The 17,190-nt window shown below is 47.0% G+C and overlaps 1 protein-coding gene and 2 pseudogenes across 1 annotated transcript; 1 reads left to right on the top strand and 2 right to left on the bottom strand.

The window, feature by feature from the left end:
* Positions 1 to 363: 363 nt before the first annotated feature.
* Positions 364 to 1,035, bottom strand: LOC147961687 (histone H2AX-like). The gene is made up of 2 exons (XM_087535700.1): positions 781 to 1,035; positions 364 to 696 (listed from the first exon to the last, which is right to left on the bottom strand). The coding sequence occupies exons 1-2, from the start codon at positions 976 to 978 to the stop codon at positions 475 to 477; spliced, it is 420 nt and encodes a 139-aa protein (XP_087391826.1). The 5' UTR covers positions 979 to 1,035; the 3' UTR covers positions 364 to 474.
* Positions 1,036 to 2,390: 1,355 nt separating this feature from the next.
* On the bottom strand, positions 2,391 to 6,200 carry LOC125508359 (uncharacterized; annotated as a pseudogene).
* A 4,890-nt stretch (positions 6,201 to 11,090) lies between these two features.
* Positions 11,091 to 13,257, top strand: LOC147961686 (protein FAR1-RELATED SEQUENCE 5-like; annotated as a pseudogene).
* The last annotated feature ends 3,933 nt before the right edge of the window (positions 13,258 to 17,190 follow it).

Raw genomic sequence — 17,190 nt, 5'->3', positions numbered from 1 at the left:
TCAGATTTTTTTACCTACATGAAAGGCTTAGAACGTGTATAAGGTGAGCTTCACGCATAGCCGATGAGACTAGGGTCACGGCAGTACGCGTAGCTAACGCCACAAACGCACATCACTGCACGTCACGCACGGGCCCAGCCGATGAGAGATGGCCGACCACCTACAGCTGCAACAACGAGAGTGTCGCCGCCCCAGCACCGGCCCTCCCGTGCTGCCACGAGTGGAAGTCCCGGACACGTGTAGTGCCCGCCTCAGTGCTACAGCGAGATGGACTCTGAACCTCGAACTGGATTTTTCAGACTAAAGAAAACACGCCACGGTTTGAGCGACGGAGAAAGCGGTAGCATCTCGGCTTCACGCGGATTAGCAACGACAAGAACAAGATTGCGAGCTGCATTCCGTTCAAACCAGATCCACCATGGTCACCGATGACACACAAACCCAGACCATTCACAAGGACCATACTAATCTAATCTAGAACTCCTGGGAAGCGGAGCCGATGTCGCCCTTGCCCTTGCCGGCCTTCTTGGGGAGCAGCGTGGTGTGGATGCTGGGCAGCACCCCGCCGGCGGCGATGGTGACCGAGCCCAGCAGCCGGCTCAGCTCCTCGTCGTTGCGCACCGCCAGCTGGATGTGGCGCGGCACGATCCGGTTCTTCTTGTTGTCCCGCGCCGCGTTCCCGGCGAGCTCCAGGGTCTGAATCAGAAGAGAAAGAAAGAAGCGGTCAGATCCAGAGTGACAGGACATGGGGAAAGGAGCAGCCGGGGAGGGCACGCGTACCTCTGCGGCGAGGTACTCGAGGACGGCGGCGAGGTAGACGGGGGCGCCGGCGCCGACGCGCTGCGCGTACTTGCCGACCTTGAGGTACCGGGCGACGCGGCCGACGGGGAACTGCAGGCCGGCCTTGGACGACCGGGACACGGACTTGGCGCTGGCCGCGGGCTTCGCCTTGCCCCTCCCGCTGCCGGCAATGGCCATCTTCTTGTTCGCGGTGGAGCGTGAACTCGCTCGTGCGGTGGTCGCCGGAGTGGAGAGATGGCCGGGATCTGAGAAGAAGGTGGAGGGCGCAGGGTGTGCTTGGGATGGCAGAACAGAGGGGGCGGCGGCAGATTATAAAGAGGAGGGGAGGCCGCGCGTGATTGGCTAGGAGCGCGAGGCCGCGGATCAGTGACGTGGAGGGGGAGCCGGATTTTCCGTCGGGCTTGGCGCGAATTGGGAATTTCGGGTGACGGGAATTTTTTGCAGAAAAGCAATAACTAAATGAGGGAAACCGTCTATCCGATGCTAGCCGTTAGTCGGACAGGCCTCGTGCCGTCCGTTCCAGAGCCGATGCATCCAGCGGCCAGCGGCATGGGTTTAGGCTGATGCCAGAATAACCCACAAACCAGAAAAATTGGATCAGCATCCCCTGCCCATGCAAGATGTAGCCATGTACTAGTAGTTCACTTGATTTGGTCCCAATTTATTTATTAGTCTCGACAAGGTTTCCTCCAAACTCTATATCAGTTTCAGTTTCTTTCTTTTTATTTTGCAGGGGAGATCGGTTTCGAGTTTCGCTGACGAAAAAGATATAGTAGTTCTTCGACACGGAGGTTTGCTACAATGAGATATAGGGGCTGTTTGGTTGGAGACTCAAATTGCCACGCCTAAGGTGAGGTACTAGCCACACCTGTGGCTTGCCATAATGTGTGGCAAAATCAAACTGTTTGGTTGGTAGTCATGCCTTAGGTTAGGTGTGGCAGATTTTGTGTGGCGTGTGTTTGGATGGCTTCCACAAATGTTTGGCAAAAAGTTATGGTTTGCGTTTGGTTTTCTGCCACGGTTTCCTGCCACAGGTGGTTAGAATCACCTTACTGCTAGACTCCACGGTGATGAGATTACTTGCCATTTGTCTCGCAAAGCAATCATACTACAACATGCTCCAGTAAATGTAAGAAGATTTTGTCGCAATAATAATAACCATAAAAAGTAACATGGAGCATTTTCTATTAATCCCATCTGTACAAAATAATTCAAAATGCAAACTCATAATCAAGATAGAAAATAAGATAGATACGTGCAAGTTTCGTCCATCATTATAAAGTCAAGTGATAGTCATTCATAGCAATAACACAAGTTCTGGCCAAGTTACATTAAAGTGTTTCACCACACATCAAAAGATCTACTTCCCAAAAGCAGTAGCCGTAGCACAAGTTCATCTCCTAAATACCAAAAGTTGCCATCTTCTAAACTTCACAGGTTGCCAACTTCTAGACATGACAGGTTAGCAACTAGATAACTTCACATGTTGCTATAAACATGATCTTTGTCAGCAAAGAACTTGCAAACCCAAGTTTCAAAAGTTTTTTCACTTGCACTGCATAATCAACCACGCAAACCTTCATTGTCCTTGCAAGATAAGTGCACACCAACAGTAATTCTTTGATCTGTGGTAATTGGGAGTTCCTCCAACCTCTTCCATAAACTAGTATAAGGATCAACAACTTGGGGCATTGGAGGAGGAGCGGCAGCAAGGGATTGCTGGAGTGACCTCAATGTAGAGTTGATTTCTTCAGCGGACTCCACGAAACGACTCTTGGTTCTTGGTGGCTTCTTAGTAGGTGACTTGCTACCTCTTGGGCGCTTCTTACCAACTCGTCTAGTGCTAGATGTTGAATTATCACCACCTACACGTACTGGAGGTCTTTTAGGACAATGTGTTGTTGGCAAAGTGTCAGAATCCTCCTCAAGAGGGCCCTCATACTGTGGATAGCAGTTGAGATCATACAACCCTTCATCATTGTCCGAGTCATCGGAATCAATTGTGCATGTATGCTGGTCCATGGCCAAAGAACCATCAGCACTAGTGCCTGTGAATAGCTCCTGCATCTCATAGTAGAACTTGATGGGCTTAGAAAGCAAGCGCCTTGCTCTATCCTGCATTACAAGCACACACTCATTAAGATCCTAATTAAATTAGCCATATTAAGTTTTAAAAAGAAACTAAATTATACGTACATTGAGGCAAGACTTTTCAGACTCGGAGATAGTTACCACACATCTAATATCATCGAAAACATTGCCACTCTTGCTAATTGCGGCGGCAATGTACTTCCAATTTTCTTTGTAGTGCCTGAAGTGACGATCAACTTGAGCAAGTGTCACCCCCATAGCAAATTTTCTATTTAAAGCATCAACACACTTCAAAAGATGATGCTTCCTGAACCTAAATCCCGCATATTGTTCCTTCATGTATTCAATGCACCAATCCAACATAAACTTGGTCTGATCATCAGCCCAGGAAATAGTCCTCTCACGAGAGCACCCATCACCATCAGACTTCCCCTTTCCCTTGGCCATCGCTGTTTCTCATACAATGAGCCATTTTAATTAAAAGATAATAGGTGAGGCAAATAAGCATGAAACAACCAACAATTTACTAAAGATAAAATAAGTGATATAAGTTTACAGAGGTACAACCAACATAGTTTCACATGAATCACATACATAATGACCAAATGTAACAAAATAGCACTCATGTTTGATACATAGAAATAAGGCAGAACTCTAGTTTCAAACATACTGAATGGAACCTAAAATAAAACCCATCAACATCAGCCTTACATACTAACTTCTTAATCATCTTGATCTTGAGCTGCTAAATTATCCTCCCACATTTTTTGAGCTAGTACATCCCTTTTGTGTGCCCATGCCTGGCTCTCCTGGTAAACGTCACGACGGTGTCGTCTACTCCGTGGAAGGGCCGAGTACCAAGTAGCATCATCATAAACATACTCATCAGGACCATCATCTAGGATCCAGTTATGGAGCGCACAACAAGCAAACACAATTTTTACTTGTGTTTTTAGAGGGAAGAATGGCTGACTTGCAAATATTTTAAATCGATTCTTCAAGGTACCAAATGCTCTTTCGACGGTTGTTCTAAGTGAGGAATGGCGATGGTTGAATAACTCCCTTGGGTTCTCAGGCTCTCTACTTCCCCTGTATTCCTTTAGGTGATATCGGACACCACGATATGGGGGTAGTATACCGGGTCTTGCAGCATATCCCGCATCCGCTAGGAAATATTTACCTACATCATGATGATGCTAACACATTAGCTAAGAACTAAAGAAAGTTTCAGTTTGAAGCCATGGGTTAGAATCCCACCTTCTGGTATTTTAAGGCCATTGGGACGTGATAGGGCATCTTGGAGCACATAAGAATCATGAGCCGATCCCTCCCATCCAGCAAGAACATATGTAAATCTTAGGTCAAAATCAACGGCTGCTAGCACATTTTGTGTGGGAAAGGACTTTCTACCCCTAAACCTATCTTGCATGTGGATTGGCACACATGCCGGTATATGAGTACCATCCAGAGCTCCTATGCATCCCTACGAAAAGAGAGAACCAGTTTCAAACAGACTGAATGGAACCTATAAATACATTGCAGATACTTGTGAATAATTTTGGATGTACCTCAAAGTAAGGGTGAAATTTGGAGCTACTTGTTATCTTTGAATGTGTTTCGATGGTTCTGATGCATATGACATCACGAGCAAGGAGACACAGGGCATCTAAAACAGCATTGAAGTACCTACTAACAGTCTCGCCCGATCGATAAAACTCGAAACCAATCGATCTATTTTTCCAGTTATGACCCACAACATGGATGAACATGGCAACTTGCTCCTCCACAGTTACATGGAATGTGTCTACCAGTAGACCACGACGTCTTAGGTTGGCACACAATTTGTGAAAAACAAATTTCCGCATGCGCAGCTCACTTATGCAATTAGCCTCGGTTCCATAATACATACGGTTCAGGCGTGACATCCTTTCAACATCTCATTCGAACATGGGATCATAAGTTATAGATTTTCTCTTCCTTTTTCGGACATTAATCTTGTACCAGTACATCCCTAAACACACAATAATGGCAGCAAGCAATCTTCTCCTCCACATGTAGTAGTGATAATAATGCATGTAATACTGTAAGCATAATGTTCTTTGGTCCATCTATGAAACAATAATAGCATTAAAAAATCAGATGACATCAGTGAGTGGAACTATATATAAATTTTTTATCCAAGGCAAATTATACAGAGGACAGTATATTACTCAGACAATAAATTGTACAATACATATCTAAGAAAAGAACACAGAGAGATGTCAAATCTTACATCAACACCACATACTTACAAGAAATTACTAACTTATAATCTCACTCGTACAAGCATGCAACAATTGCAAAGGGGGATTACGGTGTTACCTTTCCTCTTAACAAATAGTTGACCTTTCACTATGAGATGGAAGTTCCTAGTCTGGATGCAACAAGGGCAGGAACAAGCAACGGGAAATCCCACAAATCACGGAAGAAAGCTGGTATTTTTCTCTTGAGAAAATCAAGGACGCCCAGATCTGCATGTATGAGATGAATCTGACGTGATGAGATGGAGGAGGTGGAGGAGATAGATGCTGCGGTGATGAGGATTCGTACCAGGGAGGAGCAGATCGAGTGCAGCGGCAAGGTCGTCCTCAGCTGGATCTGGAAGGGGAGAGAGAAGGGCTCTCAGCCATGGGGTCAAGACTGAAGGGGTGGGGGATTTTTGGACTGAGGACGAACAGGGAAGCGGTGACTTTTATCAGTTCGCGGGGATTTTTATGGCTCAGTTGGCGCGCCGCGGCGAGTGTGGCGGGTGAAACGAGCGCCACACTTTTTGACGAAATTTCAGCGGCGGACGACCCTTGACGTTGTGGCGAGCCTAACTTTTGTTCAGAACCAAACGCACGCCTAAGAGGCTGTGGCACGCCTCACCTTAGGCGTGGCACGCTTAGGCTAGGATCCAAACAGCCCCATAGTAGTTCTTCGACACGGAGTCCCTTTACCAACCATGTAGCCAAGGCAACTCTAGTTGCTCCTGTTTCTACATCCCGTTGTGGAGGCCAAAGATATTGTACAGCCGAACATTGTGGGATAATGATGCAGCATGGATGCACCACCGGACTAACTGGTACTACAAACTAATCATTTCCTAATGCCTCCCAAATCTCACTAACATATTTGTGTGAGTGTGCCATGTGGCCCAATGTATGTTATTTATTTGCCTAAAACATGGCTTTAACAAAATAAAATGAGTGAAATTGTCTTGAGAACTATCTACCATGACCAGCTCACTCGAAGATAACTTATGTTGGCGCACCAGATGGGTATCTTTCTTTATCTGCTTCTTGCTATGCAATCACTATGAACCACAGTTGATGGAAACCATATATATGCACGAACACTTGATGGGGAGGTCAACAAAAGATAAATGCCATAACAATTCATCGACAAGGTGGGTGGCGACTAGTCATTGGTTTGTTGTACTTTTTGTTTACGTTTGCTTGAGTTTGTACAACAACTTTTTCAACCAAGTAAGCTTCTTGTACTTGGTTGATACTAACACTAGTACAAATATGGTCATCATACACGGTTAAACAATCTAGCACACATGCAAGTGTGATTAATCGTCGCCTTGTGATGTTGCAAGAAAAAGAAAGTGGTGAGAGGGGGACCATGTGGTTACTTTTGGTTGGATCGTGTGTGTGGTGTGCGGTTGGAAAAAGAGAGAGAAAATAGATGAGGGCCACATGGTTTATTTTTATTAGTCAAGAGGATGCCCGAACTCCTGCATAGCCCCCTCATAATTGTTGCCGGGATACAGAAAGAAGGACACGTGGACTGATGCGTGGACATTTAGGAGGTCCTATTGGCAAAAATTGTCCGCATACCGTGGTCTGAACATATACAAGCACCGAGGTTCCGCATTGGAGAAGCCCCAAGGGGGATTCTATTTCTTTACAAAATGTTAGAACCACATGAAGAGCTATGGACACACACGAACACACACAGAGAGAGGTATAGCGGGGGCGCTCGCGGTTATATGGTTGATTTCTTTTGTTTATGTTTTTTGCGTGCCATTGTGTCTCACACGCCGGCGACAGATGGCGGGTCTACAGTGGTGGTCACATGAAAGGTGATAGAGGGCGGCGATCCTCCGGCGATGGGTTGCTCCCTTGGCTACGCTATATCAATGGCAGGACCTGGGGCTCTACGAGGGCTTCAATGCTCAAGCTTGCGCTTGGCACATTTGGATCCCGTTAGTTGTGCTATAGCGTCATGTATCTTTGTCATTTTCTTTTCTATTTATGGTCTTCTCATATGTATTACTTGGTGATGACTTTATTTATAAAATGGGATGCAAGTCTTTTTTGTCCACACACCGCCGACGGCCCTGACTGCGGACATGATCGGGTGTTCTATCGATTTTTCCATCTTGTTTTTCGCATGGATATGATAGAACCTCATTTAGTTGGATGGGTGGATGTACCGACTCATCCAAATCTGTATGTTATAAAAGAAGTGTAGTACGAGCAACTTTAATGTGCCGATCCAAATAGATTTGCGTTTTGTTCTTTTTCGTTCGTTTGGATCGGCCAAGCGGACGTGTGTGTCGATTTTTCGATTTGGTTCGGCATGTGTCGCCAACGGGAGGCAGACCTATTTTTGACCCGCGTGGCCGAAATAAATTTAGAAACATTAAATTAAACATAAGTGGCTGGTCAACACCGACCAAAGTCCTCTTAAACATTTAATTAAACATAAAAACCGCCCGCACGCTGCCCTAGTCCGTGTGGGCTGCCTCCTCCAGCGTCTGCTGCGGCGGCGGCAATGCGGGCGCACTTCTCCTCCTCCTCCTTCCGGCGATAATTGTCCTCCTCCTCCCACTCCCTCTGCATGCGCCGCTCACCGTCGACGCGCTCCCCCACCACCCCGCGCTGCCTTCAATGGTCGAGGTACGCGACCTCCTGCGCCGGCATCGTACCGAGCCAAAACCGGGGGGGGGGGGAGGGTGCTGACCCACTCCCGCAGCTGGCCGGTCCAGATGTACCGATCGGTCGGCTCGGGCGTAGGCGTTGGGGGGTGAGCGACGGTGACGGCGACGACACCACGCAGCCGCCGACCGCAGAGTGGGTGATGGCCTCCGCCAGCGTCGCCTAGTAGTCCGCCTCCTCCGCTTCTGCCTTCAGCCGCTCCTCCTCGATGGAGGTCTCCCAGGCCGTCGTCGGCGCGGCCTGGTAGGTAGCCTCCTCCTCCTGTTCCTCCGGCTTGACGACTGGGGGAGGGGGGTTGACGTGGTGGTGCTGCACGCCGAGCCGGCGTTGCTCCTCGTGCTCGAGGCAAACCAGACCTCCCAATGGGGAGAGTCTGCCGCGTACTCCGGCATTCGTTGCTGCTCCAGCGTGAGCTGCGCCCGGTGCCTGCGCACCTCCGGCATCGAGCTCTGCTGCGGATCGAGATACCAGTCGTGCGGCAACGTCACGTCAGGGTACGACATCGGTTGCCTGAACACCCGGTGCCACTGTGTTTGGTGCACCGGGATGTGCAGCCGCTGCCTCGCGGGGCGGGCAGTCACCGGCGGCGGCAGAGAAGGAAGAGAGCGGGAGGAGGAAGCGCCGGGGGTGAACTTCCCCCTGCTCTTCCCGGAGCCATTGAATAAACACATGGCTAGGGTTTGATTGTCGCCGGCGAGGAAGCACGTGGGGGCTGCTAGATGTGGACGTAGTGGAAGTGGATGAGGCCGCCCCACCCCTGCATGCATGGATTAAAAAAGGACGGCCTCCCAACGCTTCCACTGGCTGATGCGTGGGCCCGGCGTCAATGGATGCTATTAATATGAGTGCGTTCGGTCGTTGGCCGGCCGCCATTTGGGACCGCGGCGGACATCGAAGGGACGCGCGTCGCGCCCGCTTCGTGTCCGCACCGACGCATTTCAGGCCCAAATTTGAGCGTGAAATGGGTCGACGCGGACATGAAGCAAACGCATTTTGGGTTTTGGTCCGTGCATTGGGCCAGTGTTTTGGTGCACTGTGACCCAAACGGACGTGGGCTGGTGAAATGGGTCGCCCGGTTGGAGTTGCTCTAAGTGAACTCATTCTCACTGAAATTGATTCAGGTGCGTTTATTGAGATGAATGTATGTATGTACTACCTCCGTTTTGGTTTGTTGATCCTATTATAATCCGTGTCATATTTTGACTATAATTTTAACTAACAAAATATTTATGCATGTCACCAATAATGCGTATGTAGACATCTGTCTTGTACCGTGTTAAAAAAATTGAATTGCCTCTCGTACTATATGTTCTACACCAATCTTTTTGGCACGATTGTTTCAGGCTGCAATCTCAGGCGCTTTGGACCCAGCCACGCACATTACCCAACTTCTTTATGCCGAGGCACGTCTTCTCTCAGTTTCAGGGGAAGCACTGGTGGGTGGTGGGTGGTGGGGCTGCCGCAAATTCGTCTAGAAGTCCATGCTGGACTCGGGGATGGCTGCTTCCCAATACGACGCCGTGTCAGTCGCCGTCGCATGAGCTGCCCGTACACATCGAGCCCATCCTCGGGGACGGGAGAGGCGCAGACGTCAAGTTTCGGACGGGCGGTCAGGAGTTCCACGCTCACATGTCCCTCCTGGCTGCGTGACCGCGGGTGTTCTGGGCATGGTTGTTTGACCCGATGGTGGCGAAGGATACGCATGGCGACTCTGGTTAGCTTATGAGACAGACGACGTGCATCACGGATGTTTAGAGTAATGATGCAGAGGAGATGCACCACATGAGCAAAGTCTGCTACAAGCTAATTGTTTCCTAATGCCTCCCAAGCCTAACTAACATGTTTGTGGTAGAGTACTAGAGTGCGTGTGTGGCTCAACGTATATTTTGTATTGCCTAAGAACATGACTTGAATAAAATAAAATGACGGGAATTGTCTTTATCTGCTACTCCCTGTGTGATCACTATGAGCCACGGTCGATGCGAACTATATATATGCACTAATACTTATGGAAAGGTTAGAAAAAATATATATGTCATAACAACTCATCAACGGAGTGGGTGGTGACGAGTCATTGGTTTTTTGTACTTTTTTTTTTGAAAATACTATAGAGGTTTGATTGAGTTTGTACATCCAGTTTTTCAACCAGGTGAGTTGCTTGTACTTGGGTTTTTTCAACACATAAAGGGTCCCAAACAACCCAGATGCTATATTGATCAAAGCAACAAGACAAAGCATCTTACAACAGGACTTAAACTATATGAGCTCTTTTACGGTACCCTGGTACTCCCAAACGACACCCAGGAGTACCGTGCAGATCTGGCCGTCCGCACGGAGGGGCAAGGAAGTCATTTCCCAAACTACAGTCCGCACACACAGACAGTCCAAAGCGCATCACGGGCGATTCTGAAGAAAAAAAAACAGAACACTCGATCTAAATCCCATTTCGTTTCTGTGGTGGCGGCGTGACCCTCGCGATAAGGCTGTGCGGCGCCCCAGACATCCCCGAGCGCCGCCGTCCGACACCACCGCGCGCCACCACCGTTCGCTGCGTGGCGCCGACGTCCCGCCGTCGTACACCCCCGCTTGGGGCCGACGTGCGCCGTTCCACACCCCCGTCCGACCCAGAGAGTGCGGCCGTCTGACATCCCGAGCGCCTCCGTCCGACACCAGCGCGCACCACCGCCATTTGCCGTCCAGGTCGACGTTCTTCGACCCCGCCACCCGAGTCCTGCCCTCGCCATCCCTCTAGTGGTTCCTGCCGCCGCCACCTGCCGACGCGCCCACACGCCGCATAATTTTAGGCTGCGCCGCCACCTGCCAGACAATCGCCTGCCGGATAATTAGAGAACAAGTTCGTCGCCCGTTTTTCTCCAGCCATATCTTGCAATCTGTATGGATACATGACCCATAAATTGATCTTTATCAGAGTATACAGTTATACAGTGTCATTCGTATTAGTTGAAATCGTGGATCACCTTCAATTTGCGTCAGATAAACTAGAATGTCATAAAGGGTGACACTGGTACAGCACAACCTATCCTTGAGATTTTGTATATAATGAATGTTGCAATGTATATAGAAGACATGTTATAATTCCTCTAGAATTTGTGTTAGTTTTCTGTTTAAATTTCTGTTTATCTGAAGAATCACCTAAATTCAGACAGTTTATATGACATTGATAGAATAAATGCGCTAAGTATGATGCTTTAATAATGGCAGGTTTGGAGGATGGATGGTCATAGTGCTAGCTTGGAGGAGATAGAAGAATATCACATGATGGTTAGTCAGATGTTTGCAAGCGAGAAGCAAGGTTACGAGCACTACAATAGATATGCAAGAGTAAAAGGTTTTAGTGTCAGATTGGATGACAAGGAGTACGTGAAGGGCACCAGAGAGGTGAAAGCAAGACGTTTCTGCTGCTCTAAAGAAGGGCACCGATTGGAGAAGTACTTTCAAGCGACTGACCAAAAAAGGGAGCCACGGGCGCTGACCCGTTGTGGTTGCAAAGCTATGCTTGAGATCCAACATGATGCAGGCAGGGGTCAGTGGTTTGTTAAGAAGTTTGTTGATGTCCATAACCACCCGCTAGCTGACCCGGACCAATTTGCTTTTCTACGGTCTCACCGTCGGATGAACGATGCTCACAAGGCTGATGCAGTGGAATACGGACTTGGTGGTCTCCGTACGTTCCAAATCATGAATGTGGCAGAGAAACAAAACGGCGGCTATCCTCATGTTGGGTATATTTCTCGAGACCTCTACAATTTCTTCGCCAGGTACAAGAAAAAAGAATCTTAGGCAGGGATGCTGACTTTGTGCTGAACCATATGAGAGTACAGGAAGAACGAGATGCTGAGTTTTTCTTCAAATACACCACAGATGATGAAGGACATCTTCGAAATTTATTCTGGGCAGATTCACAGTCTCAGATTGATTATGAAGCATTCGGCGATGTAGTTGTGTTTGACAGCACTTATCGGGTCAACCGCTACAATCTCCCTTTTGTTGCATTTGTTGGACTGAACCATCATCGTAGTACTGTTGTTTTCGGGATTGGTGTTGTTTCAGATGAGACCCACAAGTCATACGAGTGGCTACTTCAGACCTTTGTAGAGGCGATGGGTCATAAGGAGCCCATATCTGTTATCACAGATGGAGACTCGGCAATGAGAAAAGCAATTAGGAAGATTTTGCCAAGGACAGACCATCGGCTATGCAGTTGGCACATTGAGCAGAACATGATACGCCACCTGCGTAATCCAATGCTTGATGACTGCAGAAAACTCATATAATGTCGAATGGGAGTTTACCAGTTTGAGAAATCATGGGCTGAGTGCAAGGCGAATTATGAGATCGAAGAGGAGAATGAATGGATGTCCAGAATGTACAAACTTAGGAAAAAGTGGGCCACAGCTTATACCAAGGGACGATATTTCTTGGGTATGCAGAGCAACCAGCGTAGTGAGAGTCTGAACTCTAGGCTCCACAATCATCTGACCGGAAAATGTCGTTGGTTGATGTGGTGGAGCACATTGAGCACTGCATATCACGTATGCGGAGGAACGAGGCCGAGTTGGATGCAATATGTTCGCAGTCAGTTCCTTTCACTAGAATAGATGCTTGTCTATTGGAGATAAATGCTGCTCGTATTTATACACCAAAATTTTTCAAGATGGTAAGAGATTGTATCCGGAGATCATGTGCATGGGTGATTCAAGAGCAAACAACAGTAAATGACTTGATCAGATATGAAGTAGTGTTAAAAGATGGAGCGGAAGGAGGGAGCAGACGTCTGTTCTCTGTAGAGTGTTCTTTTGATGGTTCGTTGATGAATGGTGCCTTCTGTCCATGCCGTAAGATGGAGTGTGAAGCCATCCCTTGCGCGCACATTTTTGCTGTTCTGGTTTTCGTAGGGGCAGCGACCATTCCTCCATGTTGTGTTAGCAAAAGGTGGACAATGGAAGCCAAGGCTGCATTCGTGTCAGTGAGAAATGCAAATACACATGTGTGGTCAGAAAAGATGAGTCGTTACCGTGAACTGAGAAACATAGCTAGTATGGCCCTATTCAAAGTATCAAAAAGCGGGGAGCGTTCGCAGCAGGTGAAAGATTATCTCCAAAGTATCATCGATGGGCCCATCGAGAATGATGATAACACCGAGGAGACAACATTTGGTCCTATACCCTCTCACTACTCTGCCGCAAGCCAAGCTTCAACGAAGAGAGTCCTTGATCCAAAAATAGTCGACACAAAAGGTGCTCCATGCAAGAAGAGAATGAAGCCATTTCACGAGACGTTGAGGGAAACGAACGGGCGAAAGAAGAGAACTAGAAGCTGCGGCCAATGTAAAAGTTCCGAACATGACAGGCGGAAATGTCCAGATTTAGGGAAATAAAATTGATAGAAGCACAGTACCAAATGTAAGTTGATGTTCATGGCCTTTTTATGGATTTGGGTTTGAAGTATGTTTTTCTTTTTTATATATCATACAATATCATATTTTAACTTATATGCAGGCAGATGGTATACACGCGTGCATCGAAGTTATTTCAGCTGGCACAAGTGTGGTCACATCAACCAACTGAGCCCCAAGAAGATCGAGAACTATGTTGGCAGTAGACATTTTTATGGACCTGATAAATCTGTTGGCGTGACAGAGTTTATGTTTTGTTATCATCCATGGCTATCGTTGAACCTTGTTTAGTTTGCTTGCAGACACTTATCACTTTGGTCGTGATACTTGACGACTATTGATTTTTTTCATATCTGCTCGGTTTGTTTTGCTATGTACTGGCTCCAGGTTATTTAATGAATTGTAAGCACAAATTTGTGTTTAGTCTAAAAATCAGCTTCAAGTGTTGAGGGTTATGCATGGTTAGAGTTTGTATGTGCTGCTATTTATGAGCGGGGCAGGCAAGATGATTGGTCGAGACGGAAGACGATATATGCAGATGCACCGCCGCCTGATGAATGTACACCAGCAAGTAGTAGATGAACCGTGGATTGGTTCGTGCCTGGCGCCGTCGAGAGTTGGACGATGCACGAAAAATGCAAATTACGAGATATCCGACGATCTGTTTGGTAGATCTGATTTTTACGAGGAGGCGGCCATGTTAGTGGTCCTCGTCTGTTTGTACCTGAGATTTATTCGGGGGGAGAAGATAGAATAAATTGTGCATTACACTCGTTATTTTAGTGAAAAATGGTGCATGAGTCTAGCGTGCAACCTAGACCTATCAAATAAGTCTTTTTTGGTTCTGCATAGAATGTCATGGATGTGGGCAAAAGTGCTTCTAGAATTGCCTTTACCGGTCTACCCGAACGGTCCCGGTTGAACATGGTGTACTTGCTGACATGCACGAAACGAAACGTAATTTTGGCAGCGGGTGGGAATGTACGTCGTAGGCTCTGCTGCAAAATATGAACGAATTCAGACATCAAACGCACGTTGCGTCACGACCGGCCAGTATTTTAGGGGTTTTTCATTGGGAAAATGTTACAAAATGCATAGAATGTCAGATATCACCGAAACTTGGCATGCCTACTTGCCATGACGACTCCAGTGTCTGGAAAAAAATGGATCAGGTTGATGGATGTGGGAAAAAGTGCTTGTAGAATTGTCTTTACCGGTCTACCCGAACGGTCCCGGTTGAACATGATGTACTTGCCGGCATGCACAAAACGAAACGTAATTTTGGCAGCGGGTGGGCATGCACGTCGTAGGCCCTGCTGCAAAATATGAATGAATTTGGACACCAAACGTGAAAGTGCGTTATATCGACTAGAGGGGGGGGTGAATAGGCGATTTTTATTAAAGTTTTCAAAACGTGAGAGTTATGAAGACAAACAGCGAAGATTATGCCTATTACTATGCAGCGGAAGTTAGATTACACTAGGCCAGCCATGGTCATGTATTCAATAGAGTGAAAGCACAATGACAAACAGCTTCAGTGTAATAAGGATCAGGTAGGAAGAAGTTATGAAGCCAAACAGATCATACATTCACGTTGTGAAGACAAAAGATAAAGCAAACATGCAATGGCTTCACAATGAGTAACAGTAAGAAAAGGAAGTGAAGATGAAACCAATGACTCGTTGAAGACAATTATATGTTGGACCAGTTCCAGTTGCTGTGACAACTGTACGTCTGGTTGGAGCGGCTAGGTATTTAAACCTTAGGACACACAGTCCCGGACACCCAGTCCTGAACACACAGTCCAGGACACCAAGTCCTCACCGTATTCTCCTTGAGCTAAGGTCACTTAGTCCTCGCCCAATCACTCTGGTAAGTCTTCAAGGTAGACTCCCAAACCTTCACAGACTTCGTTCACTAGCAATCCACAATGTCTCTTGGATGCTCTGAACGCGACGCCTAACCGTCTGGAGGATTCACAGTCCTCAAGTGTAATAAGTCTTCAGATCACACAGACACGAAGACTTAAGTGATGCCCAATTTACTCTGACTCTGGGTGGTTAGGGCTTTTCTCCTCACTAGGAATTTTTCTCTCAAAGGCTTCGAGGTGGGTTGCTCTCAAACGACAAAAGCCGTGCACTGAAATCTGAGCAGCCAACCGTTTATGGTTGTGGGGGTGGGCTATTTATAGCCACTTGGCAACCCGACCTGATTTGTCCGAAATGACCCTGGGTCACTAAGGAACTGACACGTGTCTCAACGGTCAGATTTCAAACTCTCATGGCAACTTCGCTTGGGCTACAAGCAAAGCTGACTTGTCCGGCTCTGGACAAGATTCGCTCTCATTGTCTTCGCTTGAAGACATAGGTTTTTGATTTAGGCATCACTTTAGTCATTCTGACTGGTTCTCCTGGACCCCACTTAACAATACGGTGGTTCCTATGACTCAACACAAAAGAAAAAGAACTACGAAAGATCTAAGTCTTCGAGCTCCATAGGCTTCATAACGTGTCTTCTTTTGTCATAGTCTTCAATGTGAATATCTTCATATACCACCTTTGTCTTCAATGTCTTCATACATTTTTAGGGGTCATCTCTGGTAGTAAAACCGAATCAATGAGGGACTTCTACCTGTGTTTTCCTGCAATTCTCACAAACACATTAGTCCCTCAACTAGGTTTGTCGTCAATACTCCAAAACCAAATAGGGGTGGCACTAGATGCACTTACAATCTCCCCCTTTTTGGTGATTGATGACAAACTAGTTGAAGTTTTCAACGGGGAATATAATGTGTGAAGTTTGTAAAGGATAGGGAATGTCTTCATAAGTTGCAAGGGCTCCCCCTGAAGATGTGCATATAAGTTAATTTGCTTTTGGAATGCAATTGCACATGGCAGGTTGTACTTGTGGAGATCCACTTCAGCTTATGATGACAATCCACTATGCATGTGAAAGTATATGAAGATAATGACATGCATAATGAAAATGGATGTCTGCAGAATGAGATAAGTGCGGAATTTATCGTCGCACATGCGGAATTTATCTTCGCAAACAGAGTGGCAAACAAGTAGCAGACGACCATCAAGTTTTAGTGTTTACAACTCAAAGAACCAAATGAAGCAAAAACAAGAGTTGTAAACACGAAGCAAAATATAACAAAACATAAGGCACCCGCCCATATTGACCCTCTTGAAGACTATAAACATCATACGCTTCTCCCCCTTTTGTCAGTAATGACCAAAAAGGTTTGAAGACATAGAGGTTGCTACGCGTTCCCAGGCACAGCAGGGTCGGTGGAGTTGTTTGGCGGTGCAGAGTTGGGATGTGCTGAAGCAGATGGCGGTGATGTAGCATCGTCGTCTTTATCAATGATCCTTGCAGTAACTGTGGCAGCAGATGAAGAGAACTCAGAGTCTTCTAGTGATGATGTGTTGCGCATCACAACCCTTCTAGGAGGTGTGGTGTCAAACTTGAAACGCTCTATGAAGCCATCCTCTTCAAGTTCAGCTTCAGTACATATCATTGAGAGCCCTTTCCATGTACGACGGCAGGTTTCGTGTGTAACGAAGGCATTCTTGGTGGCAAGGTTTCGGAGACGATTGACATCCACCAAGAGGCTCTTCATCTGACGTTTTAGCCAGTCGTGATGCCTATCCTGCTTTTGGTGAAGGGCCACAAGAAGCTCTCGGTCAGTGAGGACACGAGCACGCTTCTTGGGTCTTGGAGCATTTGTGCTGTCTGTGGCTTCAGTAGATGCTGGTGCACGTGTAGTGCCAGCCAACGGATATACCCTGGATATGGCTTCAACACCTTCAACATTCTGCGTGAAGCTCTGGTGTTCTGCATTCTGAAGACTTATCGGTTGCTTGGCAGGCTCAGGATATATTGCTTCAGCAGAGGTATCCACATATGGCA

This window comes from Triticum urartu, chromosome 7A, assembly GCF_056163025.1.
Source record: "Triticum urartu cultivar PI428250 chromosome 7A, HENAU_Tu73, whole genome shotgun sequence".
NCBI lineage: Eukaryota > Viridiplantae > Streptophyta > Magnoliopsida > Poales > Poaceae > Triticum > Triticum urartu.
Note: the sequence above shows the minus strand (reverse complement) of the source record. Positions and strands in the feature narration are given on the sequence as shown.